We start from the raw sequence: 22,191 nt of genomic DNA, 5'->3' as shown, positions 1-22,191 counted from the left end.
GAGAAAAAAAATGTAACTTGGGGAAGGTCAGCTCACTTGAGATGTATCTAAAAATGGCGCTACTGACAAATACAGTATGGCTCCTAGAAAGCAACAATGAAAAGAAAAAAAATGTTTTGTCCTAAAAGCCCAAAATTGGCGAGGTATTAAAGGGAATCCGTCATCAGGTTTTTGCTACCTCATCTAAAAGCAAAATGATGTACAGGCAGAGATCCTGATTCCATTGATGCGTCACTTCGTTTACTGGGTATAGCAGTTGTGAAAAACTGACAGTTTTCTGTACTACAGATCTAGTGGTGCTCTGAATGCTGAGCGGTGTAACCCCACCCATACCAATAGGAATGCACACTGTACACAGAAAGTAGTCAGTGTTGGGGGTGGGGTCATACAGAGCAGTTGACTAAGAGGCACAAGATACCTAGTCATGTAGCGATCATCTCCTTCTGATAAAACACTGATTTTATTGAAAGAACAAGCGTCCTCATTTGCATATCAAATAATATTTTGTTTAAAAAAAAAAAAAAATCAAATTTTAAGTAAAACGATACATGCCTAGTATGACCTAAGGAGCCAGGTCCCCTATATAAGTGTTTAGACAGGGAAGTTGCCATTTTGAGCAAGGCTGTGGAGTCGGTAAGCCAAAACTCCATCTCTTTAAATTTCCATGACACCGACTCCAACTCTTGACTCCACAGCCCTGATTTTGAGGTGACAGACTCCCCCCTCATATGGAGCGGTCATGATGACTGCCACTACAGTTCCCAGAGGGGCGGTCAGCCAGAAATCAAGCCTCCTGACTGCCACCCAACTTCTAGTGCAGCTTTCTGGCCCCATTATAAACAGGATTGCGAGTCTCACCCCAGTCGGTCTTTGCTTTCTTCTGATGTAAGTTGGTCGAAGGTCTTGGCCTCATCCTTCCCCAGGAAAGCCTCGTGATCCATTTGGAAGCTCTGGTTGTCTTCATGGATTTGTGTTTTGAGTTCAGGGTCCAGGCGGATCCTCTCCTTCCGAAACATGGGTTTGGCGAGGATCTCTCCAGCACATAGTAGCAAGATGTAAAGGAGACTTTCAGGCTGCATCTCCCTCCGCATCACAGCAGTGCTGGAACTGGAAGTGCACAGGTCCATGTTACTGTATATACTACGTAAGGAGGAGAATCAAAGATTGGGGGACATGGGAGGGGGCAAAAGAGACCAGACCCTGGTTAACCCTTGTGGAGCCATGTGAAAGCAAGAGACTTTGATGGTCTGATCTGACCCTGAACGTGGTCTGCAAGTTGGGTGGTAGAGCTGCTGATGCAACAGGGGCAAATATTTGCACTACTGGGGTCCTGGGTTCAAATCCTCCCCCCAAGAACAGTATGATGTGTCAGGAGATTTGTTTGTGCAAAGTGACTTTTTCCAAACAAGTTCTTTGAAAACTTGCTATAATCAAAATGGAGAGGAGACACAATATAGCGAAATTGATCTCGTGGTGCTGGACATAAACAATGGCAGTAAGTCCAAGTAAGGAGAAAAAGCGCCATTCACCAAATATCAGTTGCAAACATGCAGCAATGGAGCCAGCAGGACGCAAGAGCAAGATGGTCGCTCTGCATACAAGAACGGTGAGGGTCATTTTATCTTCTTTCTTGGAGCTGCATGTTCTCCCCGCGTTTGTGTGGGTTTCCTCCAGTTTCCTCTCACACACCAAAAGACAGTGATAGGGGATTTACAGTGGGGCAAAAAAGTATTTAGTCAGTCAGCAATAGTGCAAGTTCCACCACTTAAAAAGATGAGAGGCGTCTTTAATTTACATCATAGGTAGACCTCAACTATGGGAGACAAACTGAGAAAAAAAAAATCCAGAAAATCACATTGTCTGTTTTTTTTTCATTTTATTTGCATATTATGGTGGAAAATAAGTATTTGGTCAGAAACAAAATTTCATCTCAATACTTTGTGATATATCCTTTGTTGGCAATGACAGATGTCAAACGTTTTCTGTAAGTCTTCACAAGGTTGCCACACACTGTTGTTGGTATGTTGGCCCATTCCTCCATGCAGATCTCCTCTAGAGCAGTGATGTTTTTGGCTTTTCGCTTGGCAACACGGACTTTCAACTCCCTCCAAAGGTTTTCTATAGGGTTGAGATCTGGAGACTGGCTAGGCCACTCCAGGACCTTGAAATACTTCTTACGAAGCCACTCCTTCGTTGCCCTGGCGGTGTGCTTTGGATCATTGTCATGTTGAAAGACCCAGCCACGTTTCATCTTCAATGCCCTTGCTGATGGAAGGAGGTTTGCACTCAAAATCTCACGATACATGGCCCCATTCATTCTTTCATGTACCCGGATCAGTCGTCCTGGCCCCTTTGCAGAGAAACAGCCCCAAAGCATGATGTTTCCACCACCATGCTTTACAGTAGGTATGGTGTTTGATGGATGCAACTCAGTATTCTTTTTCCTCCAAACACGACAAGTTGTGTTTCTACCAAACAGTTCCAGTTTGGTTTCATCAGACCATAGGACATTCTCCCAAAACTCCTCTGGATCATCCAAATGCTCTCTAGCGAACTTCAGACGGGCCCGGACATGTACAGGCTTAAGCAGTGGGACACGTCTGGCACTGCAGGATCTGAGTCCATGGTGGCGTAGTGTGTTACTTATGGTAGGCCTTGTTACATTGGTCCCAGCTCTCTGCAGTTCATTCACTAGGTCCCCCCGCGTTGTTCTGGGATTTTTGCTCACCGTTCTTGTGATCATTCTGACCCCACGGGGTGGGATTTTGCGTGGAGCACCAGATCGAGGGAGATTATCAGTGGTCTTGTATGTCTTCCATTTTCTAATTATTGCTCCCACAGTTGATTTCTTCACTCCAAGCTGGTTGGCTATTGCAGATTCAGTCTTCCCAGCCTGGTGCAGGGCTACAATTTTGTTTCTGGTGTCCTTTGACAGCTCTTTGGTCTTCACCATAGTGGAGTTTGGAGTCAGACTGTTTGAGGGTGTGCACAGGTGTCTTTTTATACTGATAACAAGTTTAAACAGGTGCCATTACTACAGGTAATGAGTGGAGGAAAGAGGAGACTCTTAAAGAAGAAGTTACAGGTCTGTGAGAGCCAGAAATCTTGCTTGCTTGTTTCTGACCAAATACTTATTTTCCACCATAATATGCAAATAAAATGAAACAAAAACAGACAATGTGATTTTCTGGATTTTTTTTTCTCAGTTTGTCTCCCATAGTTGAGGTCTACCTATGATGTAAATTACAGACGCCTCTCATCTTTTTAAGTGGTGGAACTTGCACTATTGCTGACTGACTAAATACTTTTTTGCCCCACTGTATATTGTGAACACCAATGGGGACAGTGATGATATCTGTAATGTACTGTGAAATATGATATATAAAAGAATAATAAAAGCGAATGCTCAGTGAGAATCATGGACGATTCCTATAAGGACTGGCTGGGCAGCAAATGGTTGACCCAACAACTACCACTCAAGATGCATCGGTTCTCCATGCCCCAAAGCCATACAGTACGCCTGTAGGCAATAAACACAGAAAATTAAATAAATTCTGTAAAAAGCAAATCAAGACAGAGAGACTCATTGCCAGAGAAAGTAAAAATAATCCCAAAATATTCTTTAACTACATAAATAGTAAGAAGCTAAAAAATGATAGTGTTGGTCCCATTAAAAATAGTCTGGGTGAAATGGTGGATGAGGATGAGGAAAAAGCCAATATGCTTAATGACCATTTTCAACAGTATTTACACAAGAAAATCCCATGACGGATAGCATGATCAGGGATAAAATTCTCCATTAAACGTCACCTGCTTAACCCAGCAGGAAGTACGGCGGCGTCTAAAAATCACTAAAATTGACAAATCCCCGAGCCCGGATGGGATACACCCGCCGAGTACTGCAGGAATTAAGCACAGTCATAGATAGACCATTATTTTTAATCTTTAAAGATTCCATAATAACAGTGTCTGTACCACAGGACTGGCGTATAGCAAATGTGGTGCCAATATTCAAAAAAGGGGACAAAAACTGAACTTGGAAATTATAGGCCAGTAAGTTTAACCTCAACTGTGGGTAAAATCCTGAAGGGTTTTCTAAGAGATACTATACTGGAGTATCTGGAGAAGAATAACCTCATGACCCAATATTAACATGGGTTTACAAGGGACCGTTCCTGTCAGACTAATCTGATAAGCTTTTATGAAGAGGTAAGTTCAGGACTGGACCAAGGGAATGCAGTGGACGCGGTGTACATGGACTTTTCAAAAAGCTTTTGATATGGTACCACACAAAACATTGATACATAAAATGAGAACAATGGGAATAGGGGAAAATATGTGTAGGTGGGTTAAGAGCTGGCTCAGGGATAGGAAGCAAAGGGTGGTTATTAATGGAGCACACTCGGACTGGGTCACCGTTAGCAGTGGGGTACCAAAGGGGTCAGTATTGGGCCCGCTTCTTTTTAACATATTTATTAATGACCTTGTAGGGGACATAAGAGAGTAGAATTTCAATATTTGCAGATGACACTAAACTCTGCAGGGTAATCAATACAGAGGAGGACAATTTTATATTACAGGACGATTTATGTAAACTAGAAGCTTGGGCTGATAAATGGCAAATGAGCTTTAATAGGGATAAATGTAAGGTCATGCACTTGGGTAGAACGAACAAGATGTATAATTATGTGCTTAATTGTAAAACACTGGGCAAAACAGTCACTGAAAAAGACCTGGGTGTATGGGTGGACGACAAACTCACATTTAGCGGCCAGTGTCAGGCAGCTGCTGCAAAGGCAAATAAAATAATGGGATGCATTAAAAGAGGCATAGATGCTCATGAGGAGAACATCATTTTACCTCTATCTAAGTCACTAGTGCGACCACACTTAGAATACTGCGTACAGTTCTGGTCTTCGGTGTATAAGAAAGACATAGCTGAACTGGAGCGGGTGCAGAGAAGAGCGACCAAGGTTATTAGGGAACTAGGGGGTCTGCAATACCAAGACAGGTTATTACACTTGGGGTTATTTAGTTTGGAAAATCGAAGGCTTAGGGGTGATCTTATTACAATGTATAAATATATGCGGGGACAATACCAAGACCTTTCTAATGATCTTTTTACTCTTAGACCTGTGACGGGGACAAGGGGGCATCCTCTACGTCTGGAGGAAAGAAGGTTTAAGCATACTCACAGACGCGGATTCTTTACTGTAAGAGCAGTGAGACTATGGAACTCTCTGCCATATGATGTTGTAATGAGTGATTCCCTACTAAAATGTAAGAAGGGACTGGATGCCTTTCTTGAAAAGTATAATATTACAAGGTATATACACTAGTTTCCTTAATATTGCGTTGATCCAGGGAGCTAGTCTGATTGCCGTATGTGGAGTCAGGAAGGAATTTTTTTCCCCAATGTGAAGCTTACCGTTTGCCACATGGGGTTTTTTTTGCCTTCCTCTGAATCAACATGTTAGGGCAAGTTAGGATAGGATATGGGGTTGATCTAGATGGACTTAAAGTCTTCCTTCAACCTTAATAACTATATTACTATGTACAACCAGCTCATGGGTCTTCAGCTCTTACATATGTGGACACATCTGATACACCGGCAGGTAACATCCTAGACATGCCTATGACCTTGATGGATCGTTTCCTTCTTTCTCTTGCGCTGTCTGCACTCCTCATATAATCCTGGACACTTCTCAGTACAGTCTCACACAATCTCCTACACCCTCTTCATTCATGACATTCTCACTCTGTGAACAATCCAATGATTAGGCTAAGATGCCAACCCTACACTACTTCATCAACTAAGGCTACTTTCACACATCAGGTTTTTTCCGACAGGCAGGATCCGGCTATTTTTACAAAAATCGGAACCGGTGAAATCTACAGCCGGAAACGTTTTTTCTCATTGATTTGTATTAACGCCGGATCGCGCCGCATGGCCTCCCGTTTCTTCCGGATCTGGCTAAAATTTTGATTCTGGTGTCTGGAAAAAACATCTCAAGTAACGTTTTTTGTCTGCGGCGAAAAACCAGACAGCGCCGGCGCTTCCAGCTTTTTGCTACAATGCAAGTCTATGGGCGCCAGAATGCGCCGAATCCGGAAAAAGACAGATCCGGCCACCGGATCTGGTTTTTCAAGTCTGAGCATGCTCAGATCTAATTGGCCAGCCCCAGGAAACAGATATAGTGAGGCCCTCATCCATTACAAGCCGGCTAGACGGATCCGGCGGAAAAACGGATCAGTTTTCCACAATTTACGCCAGATCCTGCCTGTCGGAAAAAAAATGACGTGTGAAAGTAGCCAAACAGGAGACATCACCCCTAGAGTCAGGTTAATACCACCAAGTGCAATCCATGAAAAAAAAAAAAAAAAAAAAAAGGATGTAGACCACCATCCCAGAGTAGAAAAAGGCACAGATCACCAGACAAAGGAATGCAAACAAGTAAGCAAGTTCGAGTGCAGACCACCATGGGAACACTAAGGGTATGTGCACGCACTGCAGATTCACCTGCGGGTTTTTTCCCGCGGAACCGCAGGTAAAACCGCAGGTTAAGTGACCTGCGTTTGATACCTGGACAATGGAATAGGTGGCAAACTGCAGCAGAATCCGCAGAAACAATTGACATGCTGCGGAAAAAAAAAACGCAGCTTTCCCACAGGTAAAAAACCGCAGCATGAGCACTGCGGTTTTGAAAACCCATAGGCTAACATGGTAAAGTACCATGTCTGCGGAACTGCTGTTCTGCAGGGCCAAAACCGCAGCATGTGCACATACCCTAAGGGCTTTCCACCACACACAACCTGGTGCAGACCAACCCAGGCACAGGCCACCAGACAGACCCCTAACCCCGGGCATACTCCGTTGCAGACCTGTAGATAAATCTTGGTGTACCACCACTCCAGGCACAATCAGAGGCAGACCACCAGACATCTTGGCAGAGACCACGCCGGGCATGCTCAGTTGTAGACCACCCCAGGCATACTGAGGTGCAGACCACCCCAGGTTTGCTCAGTCACAAACCACGAAAGACATCTTGGCACAGGCCACCACAGGCATGCTAAAGCGCACAACAACCCAGACACGCTTCTGTGCACACCACTAGATATATCTAGGCTTACACCACCCCGGGCACGTTCCAGTGCACACCATCAGATACATCTAGGAGCAGACCACCCTGGGCACACTTCTGTGCATACCACCGGACACATCTAGGAGCAGACCATCCTAGGCACACTCCTGTGCATAACACCAGACATATCTAGGAGCAGACCACCCTGGGCACATTCCTGTGCATATCATCAGATACATCTAGGGGCAGACCACCCTGGGCACGCTCCTGTGCATACCATCGGATACATCTTGCAGACCCACTCGGACTCGCTCCTGTGCATACCACCAGACAGATCTAGGAGCAGACCACCAGACACATCTAGGAGCAGACCACCCTGGGCACGTTCCTGTGCATATCACCAGACACATCTAGGAGCTGTGCACGCTCCGTGCATACCACCAGACACATCTAGTAGCAGACCACCCCGGACACGCTCCACCAGACACACCTAGCAGCAGACCACCCCGGGCACGCTCCTGTGCATACCACCAGACACATCTAAAAGCAGACCACCCCGGGCACGCTCCTGTGCATAACAGACACATCTAAGAGCAGTCCACCCCGGGCACGCTCCTGTGCATACCACCAGACACATCTAAGAGCAGACCACCCCGGGCACGCTCCTGTGCATACCACCAGACACATCTAAGAGCAGACCACCCCGGGCACGCTCTTGTGCATACCACCAGACACCTATAGGAGCAGACCACTCTGGGCACGCTCCTGTGCATACCACGAGACACATCTAGGAGCTGGGCACGCTCTGTGCATACCACCAGACACATCTAGGAGCAGACCACCCCGGGCACGCTCCACCAGACACACCTAGCAGCAGACCACCCCGGGCACGCTCCTGTGCATACCACCAGACACATCTAGGAGCAGACCACCCCGGGCACGCTCCACCATACACACCTAGCAGCAGACCACCCCGGTCACGCTCCTGTGCATACCACCAGACACATCTAAGAGCAGACCACCCCGGGCACGCTCCTGTGCATACCACCAGACACATCTAAGAGCAGACCACCCCGGGCACGCTCTTGTGCATACCACCAGACACCTATAGGAGCAGACCACTCTGGGCACGCTCCTGTGCATATCACTAGACACATCTAGGAGCTGGGCACGCTCCTGTGCATACCACCAGACACATCTAGGAGCAGACCACCCCGGGCACGCTCCACCAGACACACCTAGCAGCAGACCACCCCGGGCACGCTCCTGTGCATACCACCAGACACATCTAGGAGCAGACCACCCCGGGCACGCTCCACCATACACACCTAGCAGCAGACCACCCCGGTCACGCTCCTGTGCATACCACCAGACACATCTAAAAGCAGACCACCCCGGGCACGCTCCTGTGCATACCACCAGACACATCTAGGAGCAGACCACTCTGGGCACACTTCTGTGCATACCACCAGACACATCTAGGAGCAGACCATCCTAGGCACACTCCTGTGCATAACACAAGACACATCTAGGAGCAGACCACCCCGGGCACGCTCCAGTGCATACCACCAGATACATCTAGGAGCAGACCACTCCTGTGCATACCATCAGATACATCAAGGAGCAGACCACCCTGGGCATGCTCCACCATACACACCTAGCAGCAGACCACCCTGGTCACGCTCCTGTGCATACCACCAGACACATCTAAAAGCAGACCACCCCGGGCACGCTCCTGTGCATACCACCAGACACATCTAGGAGCAGACCACTCTGGGCACACTTCTGTGCATACCACCGGACACATCTAGGAGCAGACCATCCTAGGCACACTCCTGTGCATAACACAAGACACATCTAGGAGCAGACCACCCCGGGCACGCTCCAGTGCATACCACCAGATACATCTAGGAGCAGACCACTCCTGTGCATACCACCAGACACATCTAGGAGCAGACCACCCCGGGCACGCTCCACCATACACACCTAGCAGCAGACCACCCCGGTCACGCTCCTGTGCATACCACCAGACACATCTAAAAGCAGACCACCCCGGGCACGCTCCTGTGCATACCACCAGACACATCTAGGAGCAGACCACTCTGGGCACACTTCTGTGCATACCACCGGACACATCTAGGAGCAGACCATCCTAGGCACACTCCTGTGCATAACACAAGACACATCTAGGAGCAGACCACCCCGGGCACGCTCCAGTGCATACCACCAGATACATCTAGGAGCAGACCACTCCTGTGCATACCATCAGATACATCAAGGAGCAGACCACCCTGGGCATGCTCCTGTACAGATCACCAGATACATCCAGGAGCAGACCACCCCGGGCACGCTCAAGTGCATACCACCAGATACATGTAGGAGCACACCACCCTGGGCACGCTCCAGTGCATACCACCAGACACATGTAGGAGCACACCACCCCGGGCACGCTCAAGTGCATACCACCAGATACATGTAGGAGCAGACAACTCCGGGAACACTCCTGTGCATACCATCAGATACATCTACAGTGCTGTACAAATTAATTGGGACAAAGCATTTTTTTTTTTAAGTAAAATCGTAAGTTGGTTACCAGTCAGTGATTCTAACCAGTTTAACTGCTTTGAACAGGTGTGAGTGCCAGTTCAAAGCAGTGCAAACTGGTTTGAATCACTGACTGGTAACCAACTTACGATTTTACTTAAAAAAAAAATGCTTTGTCCCAATAAATTTGCACAGCACTGTAGGAGCAGACCACCCTGGGCATACTCCTGTGCATACCACCAGATACATCTAGGAGCAGACCACCCTAGGCACACTCCAGTGCATACCTACCACCAGATATATCTAGGAGCAGACCACCCCAAGCATGCTCCTGTGCATATCACCAGATACATCTAGGAGCAGACCACACTGGGCACACTCATGTACATACCATCGGATACATCTTGCAGACCCACTCGGACTCGCTCCTGTGCATACCACCAGACAGATCTAGGAGCAGACCACCAGACGCATCTAGGAGCAGACCACCCTGGGCACGCTCCTGTGCATATCACCAGACACATCTAGGAGCTGGGCACGTTCCTGTGCATATCACCAGACACATCTAGGAGCTGGGCACGTTCCTGTGCATATCACCAGACACATCTAGGAGCTGGGCACGTTCCTGTGCATATCACCAGACACATCTAGGAGCTGGGCACGTTCCTGTGCATATCACCAGACACATCTAGGAGCTGGGCACGTTCCTGTGCATATCACCAGACACATCTAGGAGCTGGGCACGTTCCTGTGCATATCACCAGACACATCTAGGAGCTGGGCACGTTCCTGTGCATATCACCAGACACATCTAGGAGCTGGGCACGTTCCTGTGCATATCACCAGACACATCTAGGAGCTGGGCACGTTCCTGTGCATATCACCAGACACATCTAGGAGCTGGGCACGTTCCTGTGCATATCACCAGACACATCTAGGAGCTGGGCACGTTCCTGTGCATACCACCAGACACATCTAGGAGCTGGGCACGTTCCTGTGCATACCACCAGACACATCTAGGAGCTGGGCACGTTCCTGTGCATACCACCAGACACATCTAGGAGCTGGGCACGTTCCTGTGCATATCACCAGACACATGTAGGAGCTGGGCACGTTCCTGTGCATATCACCAGACACATCTAGGAGCTGGGCACGTTCGTGTGCATATCACCAGACACATCTAGGAGCTGGGCACGTTCGTGTGCATATCACCAGACACATCTAGGAGCTGGGCACGTTCCTGTGCATACCACCAGACACATCTAGGAGCTGGGCACGTTCCTGTGCATACCACCAGACACATCTAGGAGCTGGGCACGTTCCTGTGCATACCACCAGACACATCTAGGAGCAGACCACCCCAGGCACGCTCCTGTGCATACCACCAGACACATCTAAGAGCAGACCACCCCGGGCACGCTCCTGTGCATACCACCAGACACATCTAAGAGCAGACCACCCCGGGCACGCTCCACCAGACACACCTAGCAGCAGACCACCCCGGGCACGCTCCTGTGCATACCACCAGACACATCTAGGAGCAGACGACCCCGGGCACGCTCCACCAGACACACCTAGCAGCAGACCACCCCGGTCACGCTCCTGTGCATACCACCAGACACATCTAAAAGCAGACCACCCCGGGCACGCTCCTGTGCATACCACCAGACACATCTAGGAGCAGACCACTCTGGGCACGCTCCTCTGCAGACCACCAGATACATCTAGGAGCAGACCACTCTGGGCACGCTCCTCTGCAGACCACCAGACACATCTAAGAGCAGACCACTCTGGGCACGCTCCTGTGCATACCACCAGACACATCTAGGAGCTGGGCACGCTCTGTGCATATCACCAGACACATCTAGGAGCAGACCACTCTGGGGACGCTCCTCTGCAGACCACCAGACACATCTAAGAGCAGACCACCCCAGGCACGCTCCTGTGCATACCACCAGACACATCTAGGAGCAGACCACCCCGGGCACGCTCCACCAGACACACCAAGCAGCAGACCACCCCAGGCACACTCCTGTGCATACCACCAGATACATCTAGACACAGACCACCCTGGGCACACTCCTGTGCATACCACCACACACATATAGGAGCAGACCACCCCGGGCACGCTCCTGTGCATACCACCAGACACATCTAGGAGCAGACCACCCCGGGCACGCTCCTGTGCATACCACCAGACACATCTAGGAGCAGACCACCCCGGGCACGCTCCTGTGCATACCACCAGACACAACTAGGAGCAGACCACCCCGGGCACGCTCCTGTGCATACCACCAGACACAACTAGGAGCAGACCACCCCGGGCACGCTCCTGTGCATACCACCAGACACAACTAGGAGCAGACCACCCCGGGCACGCTCCTGTGCATACCACCAGACACAACTAGGAGCAGACCACCCCGGGCACGCTCCTGTGCATACCACCAGACACATCTAGGAGCAGACCACCCCGGGCACGCTCCACCAGACACATCTAGGAGCAGACCACCCCGGGCACGCTCCTGTGCATACCACCAGACACATCTAGGAGCAGACCACCCCAGGCACGCTCCATCAGACACATCTAGGAGCAGACCACTCTGGGCACGCTACTGTGCATACCACCAGACACATCTAGGAGCAGACCACCCCGGGCACGCTCCACCAGACACATCTAGGAGCAGACCACCCCGGGCACGCTCCTGTGCATACCACCAGACACATCTAGGAGCAGACCACCCCGGGCACGCTCCTGTGCATACCACCAGACACATCTAGGAGCAGACCACCCCGGGCACGCTCCTGTGCATACCACCAGACACATCTAGGAGCAGACCACCCCGGGCACGCTCCTGTGCATACCACCAGACACATCTAGGAGCAGACCACCCCGGGCACACTCCTATGCATACCACCAGACACATCTAGGAGCAGACCACCCCGGGCACACTCCACCAGACACATCTAGGAGCAGACCACCCCGGGCACACTCCACCAGACACATCTAGGAGCAGACCACTCTGGGCACGCTTCTGTGCATACCACCGGACACATCTAGGAGCAGACCATCCTAGGCACACTCCTGTGCATAACACCAGATACATCTAGGAGCAGACCACTCCTGTGCATACCATCAGATACATCAAGGAGCAGACCACCCTGGGCATGCTCCTGTACAGATCACCAGATACATCCAGGAGCAGACCACCCCGGGCACGCTCAAGTGCATACCACCAGATACATGTAGGAGCACACCACCCCGGGCACGCTCCAGTGCATACCACCAGATATATCTAGGAGCAGACCACCCCGGGCACGCTCCAGTGCATACCACCAGATATATCTAGGAGCAGACCACCCCGGGCACGCTCCAGTGCATACCACCAGATATATCTAGGAGCAGACCACCCCGAGCACGCTCAAGTGCATACCACCAGATACATGTAGGAGCACACCACCCCGGGCACGCTCCAGTGCATACCACCAGATACATGTAGGAGCAGACAACTCCGGGAACACTCCTGTGCATACCATCAGATACATCTACAGTGCTGTACAAATTAATTGGGACAAAGCATTTTTTTTTTTTTTTAAGTAAAATCGTAAGTTGGTTACCAGTCAGTGATTCTAACCAGTTTAACTGCTTTGAACAGGTGTGAGTACCAGTTCAAAGCAGTTCAAACTGGTTTTAATCACTGACTGGTAACCAACTTAAGATTTTACTTAAAAAAAAATGCTTTGTCCCAATAAATTTGTACAGCACTGTAGGAGTAGACCACCCTGGGCATACTCCTGTGCATACCACCAGATACATCTAGGAGCAGACCACCCTGGGCACTCTCCTGTGCATACCACCAGACACATCTAGGAGCAGACCACCCTGGGCACTCTCCTGTGCATACCACCAGACACATCTAGGAGCAGACCATCCTAGGCACGCTCCAGTGCATACCTACCACCAGATATATCTAGGAGCAGACCACCCCAAGCATGCTCCTGTGCATATCACCAGATACATCTAGGAGCAGACCACACTGGGCACACTCATGTACATACCATCGGATACATCTTGCAGACCCACTCGGACTCGCTCCTGTGCATACCACCAGACAGATCTAGGAGCAGACCACCCTGGGCACGCTCCTGTGCATATCACCAGACACATCTAGGAGCTGGGCACGTTCCTGTGCATATCACCAGACACATCTAGGAGCTGGGCACGTTCCTGTGCATATCACCAGACACATCTAGGAGCTGGGCACGTTCCTGTGCATATCACCAGACACATCTAGGAGCTGGGCACGTTCCTGTGCATATCACCAGACACATCTAGGAGCTGGGCACGTTCCTGTGCATATCACCAGACACATCTAGGAGCTGGGCACGTTCTTGTGCATATCACCAGACACATCTAGGAGCTGGGCACGTTCTTGTGCATATCACCAGACACATCTAGGAGCTGGGCACGTTCCTGTGCATATCACCAGACACATCTAGGAGCTGGGCACGTTCCTGTGCATATCACCAGACACATCTAGGAGCTGGGCACGTTCCTGTGCATATCACCAGACACATCTAGGAGCTGGGCACGTTCCTGTGCATATCACCAGACACATCTAGGAGCTGGGCACGTTCCTGTGCATATCACCAGACACATCTAGGAGCTGGGCACGTTCCTGTGCATATCACCAGACCCATCTAGGAGCTGGGCACGTTCCTGTGCATATCACCAGACCCATCTAGGAGCTGGGCACGTTCCTGTGCATATCACCAGACCCATCTAGGAGCTGGGCACGTTCCTGTGCATATCACCAGACCCATCTAGGAGCTGGGCACGTTCCTGTGCATATCACCAGACCCATCTAGGAGCTGGGCACGTTCCTGTGCATATCACCAGACCCATCTAGGAGCTGGGCACGTTCCTGTGCATATCACCAGACACATCTAGGAGCTGGGCACGTTCCTGTGCATACCACCAGACACATCTAGGAGCTGGGCACGTTCCTGTGCATACCACCAGACACATCTAGGAGCTGGGCACGTTCCTGTGCATATCACCAGACACATCTAGGAGCTGGGCACGTTCCTGTGCATATCACCAGACACATCTAGGAGCAGACCACCCCGGGCACGCTCCTGTGCATACCACCAGACACATCTAGGAGCTGGGCACGTTCCTGTGCATATCACCAGACACATCTAAGAGCAGACCACCCCGGGCACGCTCCTGTGCATACCACCAGACACATCTAGGAGCAGACCACCCCGGGCACGCTCCTGTGCATACCACCAGACACATCTAGGAGCAGACCACTCTGGGCACGCTCCTCTGCAGACCACCAGACACATCTAAGAGCAGACCACCCCGGGCACGCTCCTGTGCATACCACCAGACACATCTAGGAGCAGACCACCCCGGGCACGCTCCTGTGCATACTACCAGACACATCTAGGAGCAGACCACTCTGGGCACGCTCCTCTGCAGACCACTAGACACATCTAGGAGCAGACCACCCTGGGCACACTCCTGTGCATACCACCAGACACATCTAAGAGCAGACCACCCCGGGCACGCTCCTGAGCAGACCACCCCGGGCACGCTCCTGTGCATACCACCAGACACATCTAGGAGCAGACCACCCCGGGCACGCTCCTGTGCATACCACCAGACACATCTAGGAGCAGACCACTCTGAGCACGCTCCTCTGCAGACCACCAGACACATCTAAGAGCAGACCACCCCGGGCACGCTCCTGTGCATACCACCAGACACATCTAGGAGCAGACCACCCCGGGCACGCTCCTGTGCATACTACCAGACACATCTAGGAGCAGACCACCCCGGGCACGCTCCTGTGCATACTACCAGACACATCTAGGAGCAGACCACTCTGGGCACGCTCCTCTGCAGACCACTAGACACATCTAGGAGCAGACCACCCTGGGCACACTCCTGTGCATACCACCAGACACATCTAAGAGCAGACCACCCCGGGCACGCTCCTGTGCATACCACCAGACACGCTCCTGTGCATACCACCAGACACATCTAGGAGCAGACCACTCTGAGCACGCTCCTCTGCAGACCACCAGACACATCTAAGAGCAGACCACCCCGGGCACGCTCCTGTGCATACCACCAGACACATCTAGGAGCAGACCACCCCGGGCACGCTCCTGTGCATACTACCAGACACATCTAGGAGCAGACCACTCTGGGCACGCTCCTCTGCAGACCACTAGACACATCTAGGAGCAGACCACCCTGGGCACACTCCTGTGCATACTACCAGACACATCTAGGAGCAGACCACTCTGGGCACACTCCTCTGCAGACCACTAGACACATCTAGGAGCAGACCACCCTGGGCACACTCCTGTGCATACCACCAGACACATCTAGGAGCAGACCACCCCGGGCACGCTCCTGTGCATACTACCAGACACATCTAGGAGCAGACCACTCTGGGCACACTCCTCTGCAGACCACTAGACACATCTAGGAGCAGACCACCCTGGGCACGCTCCTGTGCATACCACCAGACACATCTAGGAGCAGACCACCCCGGGCACGCTCCTGTGCATACTACCAGACACATCTAGGAGCAGACCACTCTGGGCACACTCCTCTGCAGACCACTAGACACATCTAGGAGCAGACCACCCTGGGCACGCTCCTGTGCATACCACCAGACACATCTAGGAGCAGACCACCCCGGGCACGCTCCTGTGCATACTACCAGACACATCTAGGAGCAGACCACTCTGGGCACACTCCTCTGCAGACCACTAGACACATCTAGGAGCAGACCACCCTGGGCACGCTCCTGTGCATACCACCAGACACACCAAGCAGCAGACCACCCTGGGCACGCTCCTGTGCATACCACCAGACACATCTAGGAGCAGACCACCCCGGGCACGCTCCTGTGCATACTACCAGACACATCTAGGAGCAGACCACTCTGGGCACACTCCTCTGCAGACCACTAGACACATCTAGGAGCAGACCACCCTGGGCACGCTCCTGTGCATACCACCAGACACATCTAGGAGCAGACCACCCCGGGCACGCTCCTGTGCATACTACCAGACACATCTAGGAGCAGACCACTCTGGGCACACTCCTCTGCAGACCACTAGACACATCTAGGAGCAGACCACCCTGGGCACGCTCCTGTGCATACCACCAGACACACCAAGCAGCAGACCACCCTGGGCACGCTCCTGTGCATACCACCAGACACATCTAGGAGCAGACCACCCCGGGCACGCTCCTGTGCATACTACCAGACACATCTAGGAGCAGACCACTCTGGGCACACTCCTCTGCAGACCACTAGACACATCTAGGAGCAGACCACCCTGGGCACGCTCCTGTGCATACCACCAGACACATCTAGGAGCAGACCACCCCGGGCACGCTCCTGTGCATACTACCAGACACATCTAGGAGCAGACCACTCTGGGCACACTCCTCTGCAGACCACTAGACACATCTAGGAGCAGACCACCCCGGGCACGCTCCTGTGCATACCACCAGACACACCAAGCAGCAGACCACCCTGGGCACGCTCCTGTGCATACCACCAGACCACCCCAGGCACACTCCTGTGCATACCACCAGATACATCTAGGCACAGACCACCCTGGGCACACTCCTGTGCATATCACCAGACACATCTAGGAGCTGGGCACGCTCTGTGCATACCACCAGACACATCTAGGAGCAGACCAGCAAACCCCTGTTGGCGCCGACCATCCTCGGCACATTCATGAACCCATTCAGTGGGCGCTCAGCACAGCCCAATGCATAGAGTACATGGAGATATCCAGCAGTCTGTCAGTGAGCACTGCAGGGCAGCTAGCAAACGCCGATGCCGGCCGCTGCCCTCACACGCCCCCGGTCCCCGCTCACCCGGCCGGGCTGACACCTACACTGAGCATTTACAGATTTGTACTTACTTGATCCGGGCAGAGATGGGAACCTGCTCTCAGCCAATAGCGTGCTAGAACACATACTGCCGTCGCCATTGTTGCAAAGCTTCTGATTGGTCAGCTGTGTCTCAATGACTAGGCGGGGCCAGTGCGCCACGTTGCAATGGACCCTGGAGATCTGTGCAGTGTTCGTGCTGGCAGCTCACGGGTTACTGGTGGTGCTGGAGGGCTGCCGGCTAGTACCGGGCCGATCATACGTGTCACGGCCAGCACGGCCGGTTATATGTGCTGCCCCACCGCTCTCCTGTCACCCGCCTCCCCAGACTGCGGACGAGCGTGTGCAAAATCGTCTACGTTGCAGCTACAAATTTTTGACTATTTTTTTTCTAATTTTCATCAGATTTTAATTAAAGGGGTTGTGTACTGCTAGGACTGACCGTCCTCATTCCCCATCCCAAAAGAAAAACACCTCCGCTCCCGTTCCAGCGGTGTCAGCACTCGCTTTCCCGTTGCTTGCGACATCGGAGTGTGGCGCCCGATCAGCGCTGGCGTCACTGTTCCCGCTTTCCAACAAATGGAACATGGAGAGGAAGTCGGAGCAGTCGCAGCCCTGACTCCTGTTGACGGTCAATACGTCCGATGGCGAAGACAGTGACGCCAGTAGAGTTGAGCGAAACGGGTCGAAAAAATTCAAAAGTCGCCGACTTTCGCCAAAGTCGGGTTTCATGAAACGAAACCCGACCTTAGCGTGAGGTCGGCCACGAGGTCGGCGACTATCGCGCCAAAGTCGCGTTTCAAAAGATGCTTCAGTGCCCTTTTTCAGCCAATCAGGAAGAACGGACACTGTGGGCAACGTGATGACATAGGCAGCGGTCACCACCATCTTGGAGAAGGGCCTGCAAGTGATTGGCTTGCTTTGTGTGGCGTCACAGGGGGTATAAAAGGGCGGGGACGCCGACCGCCATCTTCTGCTGATCTCAGAATAGGGAGAGCTGCTGCTGCTGATTCTGTAGGCAGAGCGTTAGGCAGGGAAGAAGATACCAAAAACTGATTCTGCGGCTAGCGATTTTGCCTGTACAACACAGCAGTCACTGTGCAGTGCAAGGGGAGGCTATATTTCGGTGCATCAGCTCTGTTGGTTATTAGGCTGCCTTATAAGGCTACCTGGTAGCTGCATTGCCGTGTGCCCACTGCTGAGCAAACTGCTTTTTTCAAAGCAATCCAAATTTTATTGTTTTGTCCTGGTGAGCTACTGAGCATTCATTTTTTCACACACCGTACAGCGGTGTACGCTCCTCACACAGTACCGTGTACCGGCTGTTATCACGGCCAAATTGAAGCTATCTACGTGTGTGACTCTGTAAGGAAAAGTCGAGGAGTTTGTCCGTTCTTACAGACCTACACCTTATAGTTTTGTCCATTTTTCAAACAGTTTAGTTTATTTGCTGTTTGATTACATTCAAAACTAGAGAGAGACATCGTGTGTCAGTCCGTATACAAAAACACGGAGCTTGACAATTTTACATACACCGTACAGCGGTGTACGTGCACGCTCCTCTCTCAGTATCGTGTAACGGCTGTTATCACGGCCAAATTGAAGCTATCTACGTGTGTGACTCTGTAAGGAAAAGTCGAGTTTGTCTGTTCTTACAGACCTACACCTTACAGTTTTGTCCATTTTTCAAACAGTTTAGTATATTTGCTGTTTGATTACATTCAAAACTAGAGAGAGACAGCGTGTGTCAGTCCGTATACAAAAACACGGAGCTTGACAATTTTACATACACCGTACAGCGGTGTATGTGCACGCTCCTCTCTCAGTACCGTGTAACGGCTGTTATCACGGCCAAATTGAAGCTAAGTGTGTGACTCTGTAAGGAAAAGCCGAGGAGTTTGTCCGTCCTTACAGACCTACACTCTAGGGAGATTCCAATTCTGCCCAATTCTATATACACCTTGTAGTTAGTCATACACCAAACAATTTCTGCCTGTCACATAGCGGTGTAATCTGTCCTGGGCCAGAGACAATAGTTCAGCATCCTCCAATCTACATTGAGATTCAAATTCTCACCAATACTCTATACAGCTTCTGCCTTCTCATACACCAGACAATTTCTGCCTGTCACATAGCGGTGTAATCTATACTGGGCCTGAGACAATAGTTCAGCGTCCTCCAATCTACAGTGAGATTCAAATTCTCACCAATACTTTATACAGCTTTTGCCTTCTCATACACCAGACAATTTCTGCCTGTCACATAGCGGTGTAATCTATACTGGGCCTGAGACAATAGTTCAGCGTCCTCCAATCTACATTGAGATTCAAATTCTCACCAATACCCTATACAGCTTTTGCCTTCTCATACACCAGCCAATTTCTGCCTGTCACATTGCGGTGTAATCTATACTGGGCCCGAGACAATAGTTCAGCGTCCTCCAATCTACAGTGAGATTCAAATTCTCACCAATACTCTATAGACCCTTTACCTTGTTTTACAGTACCATATAGCTGTTGTTATTTTGGGTACCTTTTTCAAAAAAATGAAGAAGTATGGTGGAAGAGGCCGTGGAAGTGGGCAGGGGTTGCCAGCCGGTCCTGATGGTGGTGTTGGTGGTGGTGCTTCTGCTGGTTGTGGCAAAAGCACAATAGCACCTAAGGCAGGAGGTGGTGAGCCGGCGTCATTGTCTGGCTCCACAAGGCCTCGTAGGCTCCCTTTTCTGGGAGTAGGTAAACCGCTTTTAAAGCCTGAGCTTCAGGAACAAGTTTTGGCTTACATTGCTGACACAGCCTCCAGCTCTATCGCCTCTTCTTCTGAAGTTTCAAAAAATAAATGCACTGCTTCGTCAGTGGAGGCTCCTGGTCAGGAACAACACCTTTCCTTGTGTCCTTCACCCCTATCAAAAGTGAAGGATGCGGCAGGCCACACTACAGATTACTACATGGAGCTCTTTTCTCATACCATGCCTGGGTTATCAAGTCAAATCATGAATTCCCCAGTCCAAGATGAATCTGACATGGAGTGCACTGATGCACAGCCACTGATAGATTTATCTGCTGGTACATTCACTCAGAGCACTACGTTGTCCTCACAGTGTACTGAGCCAGAATCTGACCCTGATGAAACTCAGGTGCCCCTTCCCGCATACTATACCACCATACACGGTGACACAGAGGAAGGTGCACATGACATTGAAGAGGAGGTGATGGATGACCCAGTTGTTGACCCAGATTGGCATCTATTGGGGGAAGAAGGTGCCGCTGCGAGTAGCTCAGAAGAGGAGGAGAAGCATCCGCAGCAGGCATCGACATCGCAACAGCTGTTATCTGGCAGGCCCGGAGCAGTCCAAAAACGGGTTACGGGACAGCGTGGCCAGATGGTCAAAATAGCACAGCGTGCAAGGCCTCAAAATGTCTTCCATAGCAGGAAGAGTGCAGTGTGGCACTTTTTTGAACAAAATCCTAATGATCAGGCAAAGGTTATCTGTAAGAAGTGCGCAAAGACCTTTAGCCGAGGGAAAAATCTGAGAAATTTGAATACCAGTTGCTTGCTTAGACATTTAACCACCATGCACTTGCAAGCGTGGATGGACTACAAAAACTCACGTACCACATGTGCAACTGCTCCCAAAGAAGGTAGTCAGCAACGCTACATTGTTTCCCCCACTGTAAGCCCACCGGTTAGCACACCACCAGCAGCAAATGTTGAGGTGTCGTCGCAAGGCCAAAGCAGTCAGGGAATCACAATGTTATATCAACGAAAGACTGAATCTAGGCCATCAGAAAAAACACCAACTTCATCACCATCATCAACCCTCTCTCAGTCCGCCATGTCCACCGCTAGTTCCACCATATGCAGCTCTCAAGTCCAGCTCACCTTACCAGAGACTATGAGTAGGACAAGAAAGTACTCATCCTCTCATGCGCGTACACTGGGTTTGAACGCCCACATTGCCAAACTAATCTCGTTAGAGATGATGCCCTACCTGTTGGTTGAAAGCGCAGCTTTCCGCAAACTCATGGCCTACGCAGTACCACGCTATGACCTACTCAGTCGCCACTTCTTTTCTCGCAAAGCCATCCCAGCCCTCCACCTTCATGTGAAAGACCGCATTGTCCATTCACTCAAGCAATCAGTGAGTGGAAAGGTGCACCTCACAACTGATGCATGGTCCAGTAGGCATGGCCAGGGCCGTTGCATGTCCATCACTGCGTACTGGGTTAATGTGGTGGATGCAGGGTCCACAGGGGACAGCGGTGGTGGGACAGTGCTGCCTAGCCCACGGTATAGGAAACAGTTGGCTGTAGGCGTTCGACCCTCCTCCTCCAGAAGCGAAAGCTCATCCACAGAGCGCAGTCGCACGAGCACTCCATCCGCAGCTGCCAGTGTTGCACACGAGGTGTCCCCCTATCGATCAGCTAGTTGAAAGCGTCAGCAGGCTGTGTTGCAGATGATGTGTTTGGGCGACAGACACACCACGGAGGTACTGGCCGACTACTTTCAGCGACAAACTGAGTCATGGCTGGACAGTCTACATCTTGAGGCAGGCAAGGTAGTTAGTGATAACGGCCGGAATTTTGTGGCAGCCATAGCCCTTTCAAAACTCAGACACATACCTTGCTTGGCTCA

The 22,191-nt window shown here is 51.0% G+C and overlaps 1 protein-coding gene across 2 annotated transcripts in view; it reads right to left on the bottom strand.

Moving 5' to 3' along the window:
* Window positions 1-17,744, bottom strand: part of RCN1 (reticulocalbin 1) — a 58,284-nt gene extending 40,540 nt beyond the window's left edge. Inside the window, exons 1-2 of one of the 2 annotated variants that reach the window (XM_073576319.1) lie at window positions 17,592-17,744; window positions 859-1,107 (exon numbers count right to left, since the gene is read on the bottom strand). In XM_073576319.1, the coding sequence (XP_073432420.1) occupies window positions 859-1,091 (233 nt within the window). In that variant the 5' untranslated portion in view covers window positions 1,092-1,107; window positions 17,592-17,744. Of the gene's footprint in view, window positions 1-858; window positions 1,108-5,428; window positions 5,488-17,591 lie in introns of those variants that run through there. The other variant, XM_073576318.1, reaches the window with a different exon arrangement.
* Between the last annotated feature and the right edge of the window lie 4,447 nt (window positions 17,745-22,191).

The sequence above is a fragment of the Dendrobates tinctorius genome, unplaced genomic scaffold (assembly GCF_039654945.1).
Source record: "Dendrobates tinctorius isolate UK_male_01 unplaced genomic scaffold, ASM3965494v1 ptg000048l, whole genome shotgun sequence".
Lineage (NCBI taxonomy): Eukaryota > Metazoa > Chordata > Amphibia > Anura > Dendrobatidae > Dendrobates > Dendrobates tinctorius.
This window is presented reverse-complemented; position numbering and strand designations above follow the sequence as displayed.